The sequence below is a fragment of the Falco cherrug genome, chromosome 1, assembly GCF_023634085.1.
Source record: "Falco cherrug isolate bFalChe1 chromosome 1, bFalChe1.pri, whole genome shotgun sequence".
NCBI classification, from domain to species: domain Eukaryota; kingdom Metazoa; phylum Chordata; class Aves; order Falconiformes; family Falconidae; genus Falco; species Falco cherrug.
In genome coordinates, this window is record NC_073697.1 from 58,834,273 (window position 1) to 58,848,041 (window position 13,769).

At 43.4% G+C, this 13,769-nt stretch overlaps 1 protein-coding gene across 6 annotated transcripts in view; it reads right to left on the bottom strand.

Moving 5' to 3' along the window:
- Window positions 1–618: 618 nt before the first annotated feature.
- The window catches only part of LNX1 (ligand of numb-protein X 1), an 83,680-nt gene continuing 70,529 nt past the window's right edge, over window positions 619–13,769 (bottom strand). For all 6 annotated transcript variants that reach the window (XM_027797315.2, XM_027797314.2, XM_027797316.2 and 3 more), the window contains 4 exons: window positions 11,140–11,317; window positions 8,990–9,218; window positions 1,947–2,105; window positions 619–1,234 (listed from right to left, as the gene is read on the bottom strand). In XM_027797315.2, the coding sequence (XP_027653116.2) occupies window positions 1,099–1,234; window positions 1,947–2,105; window positions 8,990–9,218; window positions 11,140–11,317 (702 nt within the window). In that variant the 3' untranslated portion in view covers window positions 619–1,098. The remainder of the gene's footprint in view (window positions 1,235–1,946; window positions 2,106–8,989; window positions 9,219–11,139; window positions 11,318–13,769) is intronic.

Genomic DNA, 13,769 nt, shown 5'->3' on the forward strand with positions numbered 1-13,769 from the left:
GAAACTGGGAAAGGTGCTCATTGTTCTTAGTCTCATAGAACACTGAGTGTGGTGATGATATACTTGATAATTATGTCTGATTTGTGTGGGTGTATAAGGGTGAACTAAGCTGGATAATCATCCCTGCTGCTTTTCAGTGGCTTAAAAGAAAGTTCATTTAAAGTCTTCATTCTAGGGGAACAGCTGTCCTTAACATGGTGAAGATTAACAAACATCCTCTTCCCAGTGCTAGCTTGTAAGGAAAAAAATAAGACTTTGAACATGGGTAATTTGCAGAAAAAGGCAAATAACTATTTTAAGAAAAATACAAGACCATCATCACTTTCAGATTTACTCCATCCAGAACAGTATAAAGTGTGATTGGCATGGCAGTCCTGCAAAAATTGTACTGCCCTGCCAGAGTGCTATTTAGAAGACTTACTTAATGATTTTAGTAGGGTGCAGTGTACTTCCTTAAAAACAATAATTCTATATAAAAAGCCTAGATTCAATAGTATTAATCAAAACGTGCCAGGGAAACTAGGTCACTTGGTTTTGGGTGAAAATAATAGCTGTACAATTACACAGATATTTTGTAATTATTTTAGAAATTTAATTCACAGTTTTACAGACTAAATACCAGCTTCATGCTGACCATGAAAAGGTACACATAATCAAAGTGCTAGTAACGCGTTGGGTAAAAACCTTCACCTGATTTTTGCAACTAGAAAAATGGCAAGAAATCTTTCAATAAGTTATTCAAGAATTTCTTTTTGTAAAGTGGGTGAGCAGGAGCTGCTGCTCCTTGAATTTCATTATTATTATAATGCATTAAATACATATATAGAAAAAAAACACAACAAAAAAAAAAACTTAAGAACGTGAGGAAGGAAAGACTTAAGTCTGTAGCTTAAATCACTCTGAAGTGATTTTTCCGATGTGTCCCCGCTTTGCCTAAACTTGACTTTTCTTAACATGCAGGTTGAAATTTCACAAACTGTTGCTTTATAAGCACATACTTGATCCCCCACAAACAGCAAAGACTGACGTTCCTTTTTTTTTTTTTTTCTTCCCCCCCCCGTGTTAAATTACTTGTTATACTCTCCATGAAGACTTGTTTTATAAAAAAGTGCCAGGCCAGGACACGATTGTGAGAGTAATTTTTCCTTTCAGTTCTTTGAGCATCCTTGCCAAGCAGGCATGCATCATTCCTGATGTGTTTCTGCCATTGACAGCAAGGAGGACATCACCACATCTGAAAAACCAAAGACAAATATGAGAGAACAATTCAACAAGGTGACTTCTTAATGTCTGCAAATGCCAAAAGCATCTCCTCAAGCTTCCTCTAAGCGGGGAAGGGGTAGAAAGGAGTATTACTATTACCTCTCTGGCCAACGACTGTTCATGAATAAGGGAATAAAGCAGGTCAAAATACTTCGCTTGTGGGTTGTTTTTTTGCTTTTCCTTACAACTTTATAATTAACTAGACATATTTGAAAGAAAATAGGATATAGTTCTATCAGGTGGGAACAATCCATGTTCCGAACAATGTTTTATGACTTCTTAATTGTGTGCTCCGTAATTCTGCACTTACTCTCTTAAATTGTATTGGTGTTTGCAGGAAGGTTTTTGGTTGGTTGGGGGTTTTTTTGAGCTGAGGATGTGGGAAAGCTTCTTTGTGCTGGCATGCTTTGTACTACCCCAGAGGTCAAACTGACTTTATCTTAGTACTTATTCATATACCAGTGATGGCTAGACATCTGAAAACATTCTATCCTGAAGGCAAATGTGTTCAGGACACTTACGTCCTATTTCCAGATCTGTCAGAGTTAGTTCTGTATCAATTAGTCCCTTTTTTACCCCTATGCTGTCTTCATTAAAACTTGTTTTTAAGGAAAAAAACCCCACAACTGAACTAGATAAAGGAGTTACTTAAATGCTACTTTTCATTAGGTAGTTATCATTACCTAATTCTGCCGTCATTATATGCTGGTGTCCCCCCAACAACGGATTTGATAAAGAATGGTTTGTTCCCAGTGTGTTCTTCATAACCTCCTACGATGCTGAAGCCAAGACTTCCAGATGTATTTCTTCGTAATACAATTTCTTTGCAGCTGTACAAATACCTGAAAGAAACCAGTCTAATTAAAATGTCTTATTGTTAACTTCAGATTCTGATGAATCATTCATTAGTGATGAATCTGCCTTTTCATACACCCATAGAGTGTTTTGAAGATGAAAAATAGCACCAAAGTTCCACCGTATTAGATGCTTCCACTTCCCTTCTGCTTTTGTAGCATTGCTTTCCACAACCAGTTATCCTGAAAGTAAGATTATTAGGTAATCTTGGGGTTAAAATACTAAATAATTTGTTTCACAGGGTAAAACTTAGGCAAGTGGTCTAGTTGCAATTGGAAGTGATGGAGAAAAACACTTAAGGGAGATTGGATTTAGTATTTGTAAACCATGATTCCAGAAATTGTATTTTACCTACCTTGTACAGTCAAGTGACTTGTTTTATTTGCCAGGTAAGAGCCTGTATGTGATAAACTGTGTCAAAAGCGGTTAGGCATTTATTACTGTGATGCATGTTAAAGCTAAATAATTTCAAGGCCAGTGAAATGAGCCAGAATTGCAAAAATCACAGAAATTACACAAAGAAGAATGCAGTGGAAGAAGGGATCCTAAGCTTTTCTTGTCAAGTAACATCGTAAGTTGCAGCATGGAAGACGAAACTTAGCTGTCAGTCAGTGCTTTGGAGTACTGAGACTACTGTCAAGAAGATGGCTTGTCCTCACTATAACGATTAACACAAGATTTTATGGTAAGAGCTGAAATCTGCTTCTCCCTCTGTCTTCTGAACGTATTTTATGATACTGTTAAGTTATGCTGAATCAAAGTTTAGTTGAAACAAGGAATGGGGAAAGCAAGAGTAGCAAGATTACTAGAATCTTACACTTTGCCTATTTCTCCAAGTACATTAAATTCAATACCTGCTTTGTTTCTTTTTTTAACCAAGCAGGAAAAAAAAAAATTGGTTACAGAGCGACAGAAATTTCTGTCCTTAATGCTTAACCCACTCGTCATTAGCAGTATACCCAGGAATGACTGAAGACCCTGAAAATGATTTTGCTATTCCAAATCTGAAATTATAGGCTGGTCTACAGCAAGCAACTGTTACAAGCTTTATTCAGAGACTCTTTAGGTTTGTAAGAAACAGCTGACACTTCTTCTGTAGAGGGGTAAATAACTTTATGATAAAGACCAGTATGTCTAGCCTTTTTTAAGGTTTTATTTGTCAAATAATGTTTCTTCTGTGTTTCACAGCAGGGTTTTATAGCAATACTAGATTAGTCCCACAGGACCTACAAATATTCACCTGCTGCCAGGATGGTAGGTATATAATATTTGCACAAGAATTCACTGGCTGTTAATGTAAGAAACAGGTGACATTTGCTGCTTTCCTCAGCAGCCAGGCATTATTACTTTACCATCTGTGGACCGCTTCAATGTGCAAAATCACTTAAACCCTCTGTGTTTGATGGTACTTATCAAGGTCATGACCAAGTGATGCCAGGGTTCAGCCGTTGGTGCTATTACTTAGTGTTGGTTTTGGGAGGCAGGAATCTCTGCTGCCTGGTCCCGTGCTCACTGCCTTCAGGAGGGCATTGCTGAAATTGAAAGGTCATCAGCTAAATCCTAATGCCATAGAGAAATAGCAGAGCAGGTAAAGTCGTGAGGGGACAACTCGGTGAAGACAAACGAGGCTTACCTGCATTCTGTACGTACGGTCTGTAAGGTTACTGCTTACTGGTCTCCATCGGTCCAGAAAGCATAAATACGTATTTGCTGTCAAAGCATATGCTAGATTTAAGTAAATGACACAGTGTGCTAGCATTAGGATTGTTTTCTCTGCCAGAGCAAAGGAAACACGTGGGAAGCAAGGAGCAGCAGAAAGCAACTGCTCTGTCCTGACTCCAACCCCGTGCGCTGCCTGTGGCCTTGCCGGAGGGACAGGGTGTACCCTGCTGTGACATCAAGGCAGTGGGGAGCAGGAAGGTGGGAGGAGAGGTGCTGGAGTGAAGCTGAGTTTGGGAAAAGGGGAGGAAGGGTTTTCCCAAACTTCATGTATTTGTCATCTTTGGTTCCCAATAAACAAATTGCTAATGAAATGCATTAAGTTAAATTCCCCAAGCCAAGTCTGTTTTGCCCACAAACAGTAATGGATGAGTGATTTTTCCTGTCTTTACTTCAACCCATGAGTTCTCTTGGTTTCATTCTTCCCGTTTTCTCTCATCCTGCTGGGGTGTTGAGCTGTGCGGGTGCCTAGTGCAAGCTGGACCCAAACCCATCACGCTGGCCAGAGCTAGATACCGACTCGTGACAGAACAGGAGTGGCTAGGTGGTTTGCGCCTTTAAACTGATGTTTCCTTATCTCCAACCTATGGGACAGAGGGTGTAAACATGGCAGCGCACCGTCCATCAGCTATTCCTTAGTGCTGTCAGAAACGTGACAAGGCTGCTGGGAGGCAGGGGGCACAGAGCTGAGCTACATGTGACACGGGCGCTGCTTACTCCGAACGGTTTTAGCAAAGAGCAGCCCAAAGGGGGTCAGTTCATTTGGGTCTGCGTACAGCTGTGTAGTAATAAAGACAAGCTAGGAAGCGCCACAGAGAGAAAATGAAGTAAGTACTTGAGTCATCCAAAGATGTTTGTAGTGTGACTAGACTACTCTGCGGTAACAAAAGCCCCAGTCTGAGTGTTTTGACCCAGTTAAGCTGCCACAACCCACTACACTGCAACCGGTCCAAGGATAACTGTCTTCTGCCTTGGAAGACAGCAGCTCACAGTCTTCTGCCTCTATCTGAAATACTCCAAAAGCTGAGGACAAGAAGTAATTTATGTGTGAACTTGCCTCAGATTCAAGATTTGAGGATAAACAGTGTCTAGACGCAGGGTCCTACCATGAGAGATACTATGACTGAGCATCAATTACTGATGCACGAGGAATTTAAAAGTGCTTGTTTTCAAGCAGTTACACGTACAATTCCCTGCTGCTTTTTGCAAAGCGTGAGCAGCCTTATGCTCTGGGAATGAAAACCAGCCCTGCTTCAGGAGGACGTCAGCAATAACAGGTATGAAAGACATGCCGGCCTCCCCTGCCCTGTTACGGTAGACAAGTGGCAGTGGAGTACAGTAACATTTGAGAATTGCTCCCATCAGAGCCCTACAGCTGGGATGGAGTTAACTTGGGGGAGTTTCTATCCGAATTCCATGGTTTATGTCCAGTTCTACCCCTGGTTTGCAGAATAACTTTGGCCACCTCCTGTCTTTCTCATCTCACTCTGCAGACGAAGAAAAGCACTCGTGCGAAGTACTAATGTTTGTAAATGTTATGACAGGATGATCTATAAAGTATTTCTAAGTGTTAACTGGGGGAAAGAAATGTGAGGAGAGCAAAGAAAGGAGCGCAGGAAAACAAGCAAGAGTAGAAGAAACATCACGGGACTGGGGAAACGCTTTTCACCAGCTGTTCCGCGTTACTTCCTTTGTGCATGCTTCACAACATTTCCCTCCAACAATAAAGGAGACCTGTCTTCCTCAACAACAAACAATTAAATTAGCTACCCTAAAATAAGTCTTCGGGTGTGAATGCTTAAGGTCCTGCATCACTGTTTCCTCCCGGCACCCAGCCCGCAGCCCCTCCGCTTGCACGCGGGCCAAGTTTTGACAGATGTCAGATGCACATGTGTGTCTATTTTATAACCACCACATATTGGATTGTACTACAGAAAGAACAGAGGAGCTCTTTATGTATTATCAAGCCATATAAAAGTGACCAAAGCCAATTTTAAGATCTCAGAAGGAAAAGGTTGAAATTTAAGTGAGATCCGCAAATGTTAAATTATGCAAGATGGCTTTTCCAAGGCTTTGAGCTTTGGCGCGAGCAGTTGGATAACCAGTCTGATTCTGTTGCTACTGACTTGATCCAGAAAAATGGTATAATTCCCTAACTCTCCATATTGGTCTGTGCCCATCTATGTAACACGTATGCAGTCCCTGGGAAAAGAGCAAGTTCTGTGCCAGTATGGAGAATTAGGCACTCACAGTACATCAGCCTCGAAAGCGAGGAAGGTACTTTTAATCATGTAACTATTATTAATGTTAGCCTGCTTCATCAATCACAGACAGAGGTCTGTAGATATCCTCTAGTGCTTAGCTCAACTCAGCGCATTTTATGGGGCCATCCTTCACAGGACTTTAATCAAAACTCCATGTTTTTGGAACACAGCGGGAGAGACTCTCCTCTTCCCTCAGTTTCCTGAGCCCCGAGCATCCCACTCTAAGTCACAATGTCAGGCTGCCTCTGTGCTCCCTGCCTTGCTTGCTGTGAACAGACACTCGTACTGCACTGCCACGGCTTGTCTAGAGTCACATCTTTCCTTTCTCACCAGACTTTAAGGAATCTACTATCCAGCCACCTCTTTTATAATCGTGCCCGTTCCTGGCCTTCCTGGCCTACCAGTTTTACCAGCTTTTTGTTCAGTTTTTCTCATGTAGGTGTGCCTGGTCCCAGCCACTTCCCAAGCACCTTGCATGATCCTGTATAATCATGATTTTGACATATCTACTTTCCCATCTGCTGCACCAAATGTTCCTAGACTCGCGTATCTTCGAGCATTCCCTCTAGTAAATGGTTTTCATTAAGGTAAGTCAGTCTTCAGCATCTTGCCCCATAGTTGCACATCAGGCACCTTTGCCAAGATGACCCTGTCAGACATCTATTTGGACAGAGAATAATTTTCTCAAACAGCCTGGAAAATATCGTGAGACTGTTGGCAGGACCTTGAGATCTAGTGGGATGTGATCCTTGCCAAAAGCAAACTGAAAGCCAGATAGGGAAAGGTTAAATGCTCGGCCTGGAGCAAAAGGAGTTAATGTGATGCAGGTCCTAGTGAGAGAACTTGCTGAAGGACTTCCAGATGTCTGATGTGGGCCCTGGGGAATCAGTCCAAGAGTAAGAGGGTAAGCACACTCATGCTGGGGAAGAGCAGAGGGTCTGATAATACGCAATGAGCAAACCCAAACCTGATCCTTGTGCACCCTTACTCAACCAACCGGCTACTAACCAGGATGCAGTGCACCTTTGTTACTGTCACATCCGATCAGTGCTGGTTCCTGTCTCAGCCTGACGTTCAGAGCAGTGTACCAGCTCAGCATACCAATCCCCCCACTTTTCTTTGGCAAAGAAGGGCCGTGCTGTGCTCTGTGCGTGGTGTCACAGCTGGGGACAGAGCTACAATGAGCTCCTGTCTTCAGCCTTGCTGACACTGGGGCTGATTTTCCTTCAGGCCAAAGGGGTGGGAATGCCTTCACACACACAGCCTTCAGCAGAGAAGGGATAGAGTGAGCTTAGAGACTGCTTTTAAAATGGGGAAAGCACCTTTTCTTCCCACACTGCAAAGTGGAACCGACTGATGCAAACCCTGGCTGCAAGCCTTCAATGCTGTGGAGCTCTGTCCTTCATCTCCATCACCTTGCTGAGGACATGGGGACTTCAGGCAGCTGCGGGTAGAAGATGATGGCCACGCAACTTAGGTTTTCTATGCAGCCCAGGAAGATGGGGCTAGAGCAGGCCTAGGCAGGGTGCAACTGTTTCGATCCATCTAGCAATGGATGGTGACTGAAGGCAAGACCCAGCATTGCAGACTGCAGCATCTATAAGGTCACTAGTCTGGATGCTGTCTCTGCTGGGAGCATTACTCATTCTCCAGTGCTGCTGATCAAGCTCAGCATTGCAAGAGCAACAAGCAGAAGCAAAGACTTCCCTGGGCCTGCCTGTCTGCAGTGAGACTGGGTGAGAAAAGTTCACCATTGCTTGGGGTAGCAAAGAATGGACCATTTATTTACTGCTTTTTCTTTTTATGGCTTTTTTTTTTTCCCCACAGGAATAGAGGAGGAACCTTTCATCTGTGAGTGACAGAAATATAGTCTGCCTTCTGCTCTTGCAATGTTGCACATGTTACACAGTCAGTAGCCTCAGACCGAGACCCGGAACACATCTGGCACTCACAGCAGACCTTGCTGCAAGGTGAATGAGCTCAAAACAGCTCAAGCCAGGAGGAGTGAAAGCATCAAATCTGCTATGCAAGACTGGGAAATGAGGAAAAGTCCTGAAACTGTGCCTAAAGCAAAAGCCCACCTGTTCCGCAGACCATCTTTTCATGCCCTCCCATAAAAGAGAGGCACTGAACTGCTGCCAGGGTTAGGAGTATGGGCAAAAGTAACTTGTAAGCTAAATTCTTCATTTCTTAAGATTGAATACCAGTTTCAGCTGTGATGCTAGCTTTGCATATTCACAGATTCACAACATGTCCTCATGTAATACTTTATAAAATGTCGCTGAAGCTGCAGGTACGCACCCTGCACACCGAGTTTGTTTGAGAGAGCTTAGCGACGTGCGGTATGGCTTTTATTATCCTTACTGGAATGACAACACAGCTGCTTCCTGTGTATGACAAATGTACTTCTTTCAGTCGGGGGTGGGGTTAAAAGAGGTGATTCGGAGATACCAGCCAACTGCATGCACTTCGCAACATCTGGGTAAAGTCAAATAGTTCAGCTGGATTTGGCTGAGGAGAAGGGCTGTGCAGCTTGGGAGCTGCAGGAGGGATAACTGCCTTCTGCAGGGTGGCTGAGCCTAGACCCCTGTTCAGCAAGCTCCAGCATCCCTGCAAGTTTTCCTTTCACTCCTTGAGTGCCAGATACGTTTTCAAGACTGTACCAATTCAGAATCCTTTCCCCCTTCTGCAAGGGGATCTGCGTGTCTATTTTGCCATGTATACACACCCGTTTACAAAAGGGAGGTATTTAGAGTCAAGTCTGCAACAAAGCCTGGATTTAATTAAGATGTCAGAGCAATGAATCAAGCCAAAAGGAAGAATTGCCAGAAAATACAGATCTTTCCTCCCATTCCCCTTCAGCAAAAGGACACAATCTGTGGACTTACCGCGGCAGCCCCAGCCACATAACCCAGGAAGGTGACCACTCGCTGCTCTCAGGGGACACCTGTGTGGCCTCCGGCAGTGGCAGACAGCCTCGCTCCTCCTGGGCTTCGCACGCTCTCATCTCCAGGGCTTTGAGCACCACCGATGAGTTGGTGTTTTTCAGCAGGGCGACAGCTTCGCTCCGGCTGACCCCTGTCAGGTCAATCCCATTCACGTTCAGGAGGATGTCACCTGAGACCAATAAAAATGGATGATGATAACCCCTGCAAGTGTTTCCAGGATCCCTTCCCCACCCCCACATATAAGCAAGTCAAAGCCACAGCCAAGAACTTGCTGCCTGATGAAGCTGTTTGTAAATCTTGTTGTTTAACGTGGATGTAAAGCATATGCTAGTAAACATGCCACAGGCATGAGGGAAGGGGCTAGATCCCTGTACACTGGTGCATCACCGGGCTGGATGGAGGCTTTGGTTCTGGTTTCTTGTCACGTCACATCCTGCATCCAGAGCCAGACGGCACAGCTGGGGTGCTGCTGTACCGAGCTTTGGTACAGGCACCTAGCACTAGCCCAGGGCTCCAAAGCAAACTTCCAGCTAACAACTTTTGTACTCAACCTGAGCTTGAAACCTGAAATCTTGAAGGTGGCTCTCCCAGCACACCCTAAGCTAAGGACTGCCGCTCCGGCTGGCTCTTTGTGAAGTTTGCTTTGTGGAATAACGTATTATTATTTTAATGTTAATGCGTGTTTGAATAGCCGCAAGCCAAGACATGTTTCTGTATGCCTTATTTATAATGTGGCCACAGCAGCTTCAGAGGAAAACACAAAGATGACCTCAATTACTACAGCGAGAACAATAAAGACATCATTAATGTCACGCAAGCAGCTATGGTGCCAAGTGCTCTGGCTACCCTTCATGGCATGTTCCAACACTAGGGCTTCCCTGGGTGCCCTCTGCGCCTCACCTGCATGCTCCTCCAGGTAGCGGCTGTATTCACCGGCAGTCCAGGCAGCATGGCATGAACATTAACCTCTTCTTGTGGTCTGCCCCGATGAGACAGACAACAGCCTAAGGGCTGCTCTAAACTGTGGAGTCTTATGGTGCTGTTATAACATCACATATTCATTTGTTTCTAATTTTATCAAATTAACTAGGCCGAATTTTCCGTGCTGCCTCATGATGAATAATTTTTTGGAAAATGTATCCCACTGAGAGGTAGTGATTTCCCAGCAGGAGAAAAGGGGAAACCTTCTGGTTTGCTCCTGTTTTCATGTTCTTACATGGGTTTTGATGAGCAGCCATAGCTCCTGCAAAAGGAAGGCTCTCACGTGTCCCCACGCCAGGTGCTGCAACCCAGGTTCATGGGGCTCGGCTGGGCTGCAGCTATTCTGCCCCACTTTTGGCTGCCTTCACTTTGCTTGCACTCAGGATTTCCCTGCAGTTTTTGGGCAGTGACTAGGCTGAAGATGGCTGTAGGGGATGAAGGGCAAGGGGACAGGCAGCTGTGTGGTTGCTGGATGCAGGGGACCGAGGTACTTGTCTCTTGGAGATCTAACAGCCTGAAAACTGAAAGTTTCATCATTCCTCTACTGCCTACCTATTCCCACAAAACCCACTGATAAAGTATGCTCCTCACCTTACTCTAAATGTTTATTTATGCAGAGGGGGAGAAGCTATTAATTGTATCATTCTGTTACATCAAAAGCCAAATGGAGTTATGAAGCCAATATTTCCAGATATGATACAAAACCAGAAGGCATTAACATTGCTTCATATATGATGGGAATGCTGCTCCTTTATATTTCTTTCAAAGCCATGAATGATATGACAAACAAGCACAAAAATTTGTATTGAAGACCCGTGAAGGTTGCACAATGAAGATTTCAGTAGTTAGCAGATAGTAGTGCAAGCTCATTTTCCTGTGAAAAACTTTTTTTTTTTCCTACCAGAACCTGCCTACATCCCACTTCACAGAGATGGTTACTGCTGCAATTTTACCTTTCCTGGTAGCTGACTTAAGACCCTCTAACCTGATGCATCCCAAAATCTCTGGGATGGGTGAAGATGTCAGGCTGTGGTGCTGTTTCATAATTCCCCTGTTTTTCAAAGGAAGCCTTTGAATCAAAGCAGGCTTTCAAAATCCCCTCTTTTTACCTGTTTTTATCCTGCTGTCTCTGCTGATAACTCCTCCAGGTTCGACACTTATCACATAGATAGGCAAATCCCATTCCCGGTTAGATGCTCCGCCTGCTACAGTCATTCCCAGCGATTCTGTGTTATCTTTCCGGACAGCCACCACCTTCTCGTGACAGGTGACGGTGTGAAGGGCACTCTACGATGGAGAGAACAGCAACAACAAACACAGTGGGCATGGGGACCTCCCTGGCAGATCAGGCATTTTCTACTGGAATGAATATTCGTGGAGGGAATACCAAAGCACTTCACAGCTGCCTGCCATGCCTGGCCAGATGGCAGGCATGACTCTCTTCGGGGTTTAGATATCTACGTAGTCAGAGCTACTGCCAAGATAACCCATGCTTTAATAGTTAAAGTCAGGCACTGCTCCCAAAAAAATAAGTGTTTTAGGGCTGAGACTAATAGAAGCAGGTCTTTGAAATGTAAATAAGGAATCTGATTTATTTTTTTTAAAAAAAAAAAGTTCTTGATATTAATATCACTAGTGGTCCCCATATCTTTGGCTATCAGGTCACAGTTTTTATCTTGCTGTTTGCAGTCTGAACGTCATCTGTATAGTTAATGAGAAATGGCCCTGGGTTAAAGGAATAAAACTCTTGGGGACCGGTTAGAAGATAGACACTTAATTTGCTCTTCCAGATTGCTGTGTTTCGGTGTAAGTTACTGGTGGGAATAAACTTGAAGAGTATGTGTTTCTGTTCAGGAAAAGAGAAGAACATTTACAGAGTGAAGAGCCAGCAGCTTCCAGGGTGCTTTTCCTAGTGCTTGTGCTTAAAAGGTCACTTTGGGACAGTCATCCCCCCATTCCTCTCCCTGAACAGGAAAAGCTACATACACATCGCTGGTCATGCAACAGCAAGTGTACAAGCAAGGGTGAAAAAAATTCACAGGCAGCCTTGGGATGGAAAGGCAACAAACACAAGCTCCAACAAAACCCGGGAACTGAATGTTACATTTACAAATGCGTCCAGCTCTTAGAGAAGAGTTCGAGACAACGATGCTTCTCCAGAAAATCTGGAGTTAAATGTTAATTGCTTTGATTTCCTTAAGCATCTCATAAGCTCTGCTACCGACATCAACTCTTGAAGATCCCAGCCCTTCTTGAAGGAACAGCACTATCCATTCCAGGCTCATACGTAGATATAATAGCACACTGCTAAATACATTTCAAATGTATATTAAAAAAACTCTCAGCCTTCTAATTCACAAGTGTGACCTCACAGTTATAATATGCAAAAATAATCTATAAAACTTATTTAAAGCCACATCAATATCTTCTTAGAAACCCAAGATCCCAGAAACATATTCATTGCACCTCGATTCCTGGGCCAGCAGCACAGAAAGCAGAGCAGGCGAGCCCACGGCTGCTCCCGCAGTGACAACAATGGCCAAAGGAATAGGGTGGCAAGAAGTTTTTATGGCAATAAGGCAGGCTCTACCTTTGTTTTGTGCTTTTTTTAAAGGTACATTTGGTGGAACTAGCTCCACATCATGATTTCTGCGATGCAACATCGACAACAAAACCCAGAACCATTTTAGCAGCTTAGCAGAGGATCTCTAGATGCTTGACCAGAAGAACAGTAGCTGCCACAGAACTCCAGGAATAAAACGGCAGAGAGCTCAGTGGAAAAGGTTTTCTCTTGGTCATCAGGACAAAAACCAAAGTGATATATCCAAACAAGTATATCAGATCTGATCCATGCAGAACACAGACCCTGTGTCAGAGTGGCTTATGGCTCGCAAATGAACCCAATTTTCTGAAGGTTTTACAACATTGCCTTTAAAAAAATATAAATGTTCTACTCCAGATAATTTTAATCTTTCACTTTTTTCTTTTTTCAAGGTATAAATGTTTTAAACACAGTACTTCTAGCTTAGGGCAAACTAAACAACGTTTCATCCACAGTTGTCCGAAAACATTGTCCTTTTTCTCTTGGGAAGGAATGGCTTTCCATTAGGAAAAGGCCACTTCCTGAAGCATGTGGAATAGGGGCAAGACTAATTTTCACAAAGATGCAGTCTGAAATTTTGTAGCAAAACATGAAATTGGAATTAGCCTTGCAACTCTGAGTGTTCAGAGAAATCCTGTTACTTATGCAGTGTCTATCATGTCTGAGACACCAAAAACATTAGCTGATACACTGGCTAATGCTCTATTTTTGTGGAATCTGCACAGAGAGAAGCAGATTTCAAAGCAGTGCTTGGTAACAAATTCTCCTGTTACATTTCAGTGAAAAATCATAAAAGAACTGACAATTGTGTGCTCAGCCATGTAGGACCCATTTTCCTTTGAAGCTACTCTTCCACATGTCATTTTTTACGTGGTTGTAGATAGAAAGGAATTGGGGTGACTTAGCCGAGACGAAGGCAGTGATGAAAGGAAAGTAAAGACTTTCTCAGTAAACACACGTAGAGCTTTCTTGGAGGTACAACTGATAATGAGTAAACCAGTTAAAAGGCAATGTTTATCAGTGACTGCATTTCAATGCATTCTCCTCTAAACAATTGTCCTTTTCTGTCATTTTGAAATGACCTCAGAGGTCAAGAGAAGAAAAACATAACAGTTCATCTCCTCCTTTTTCAAGTTT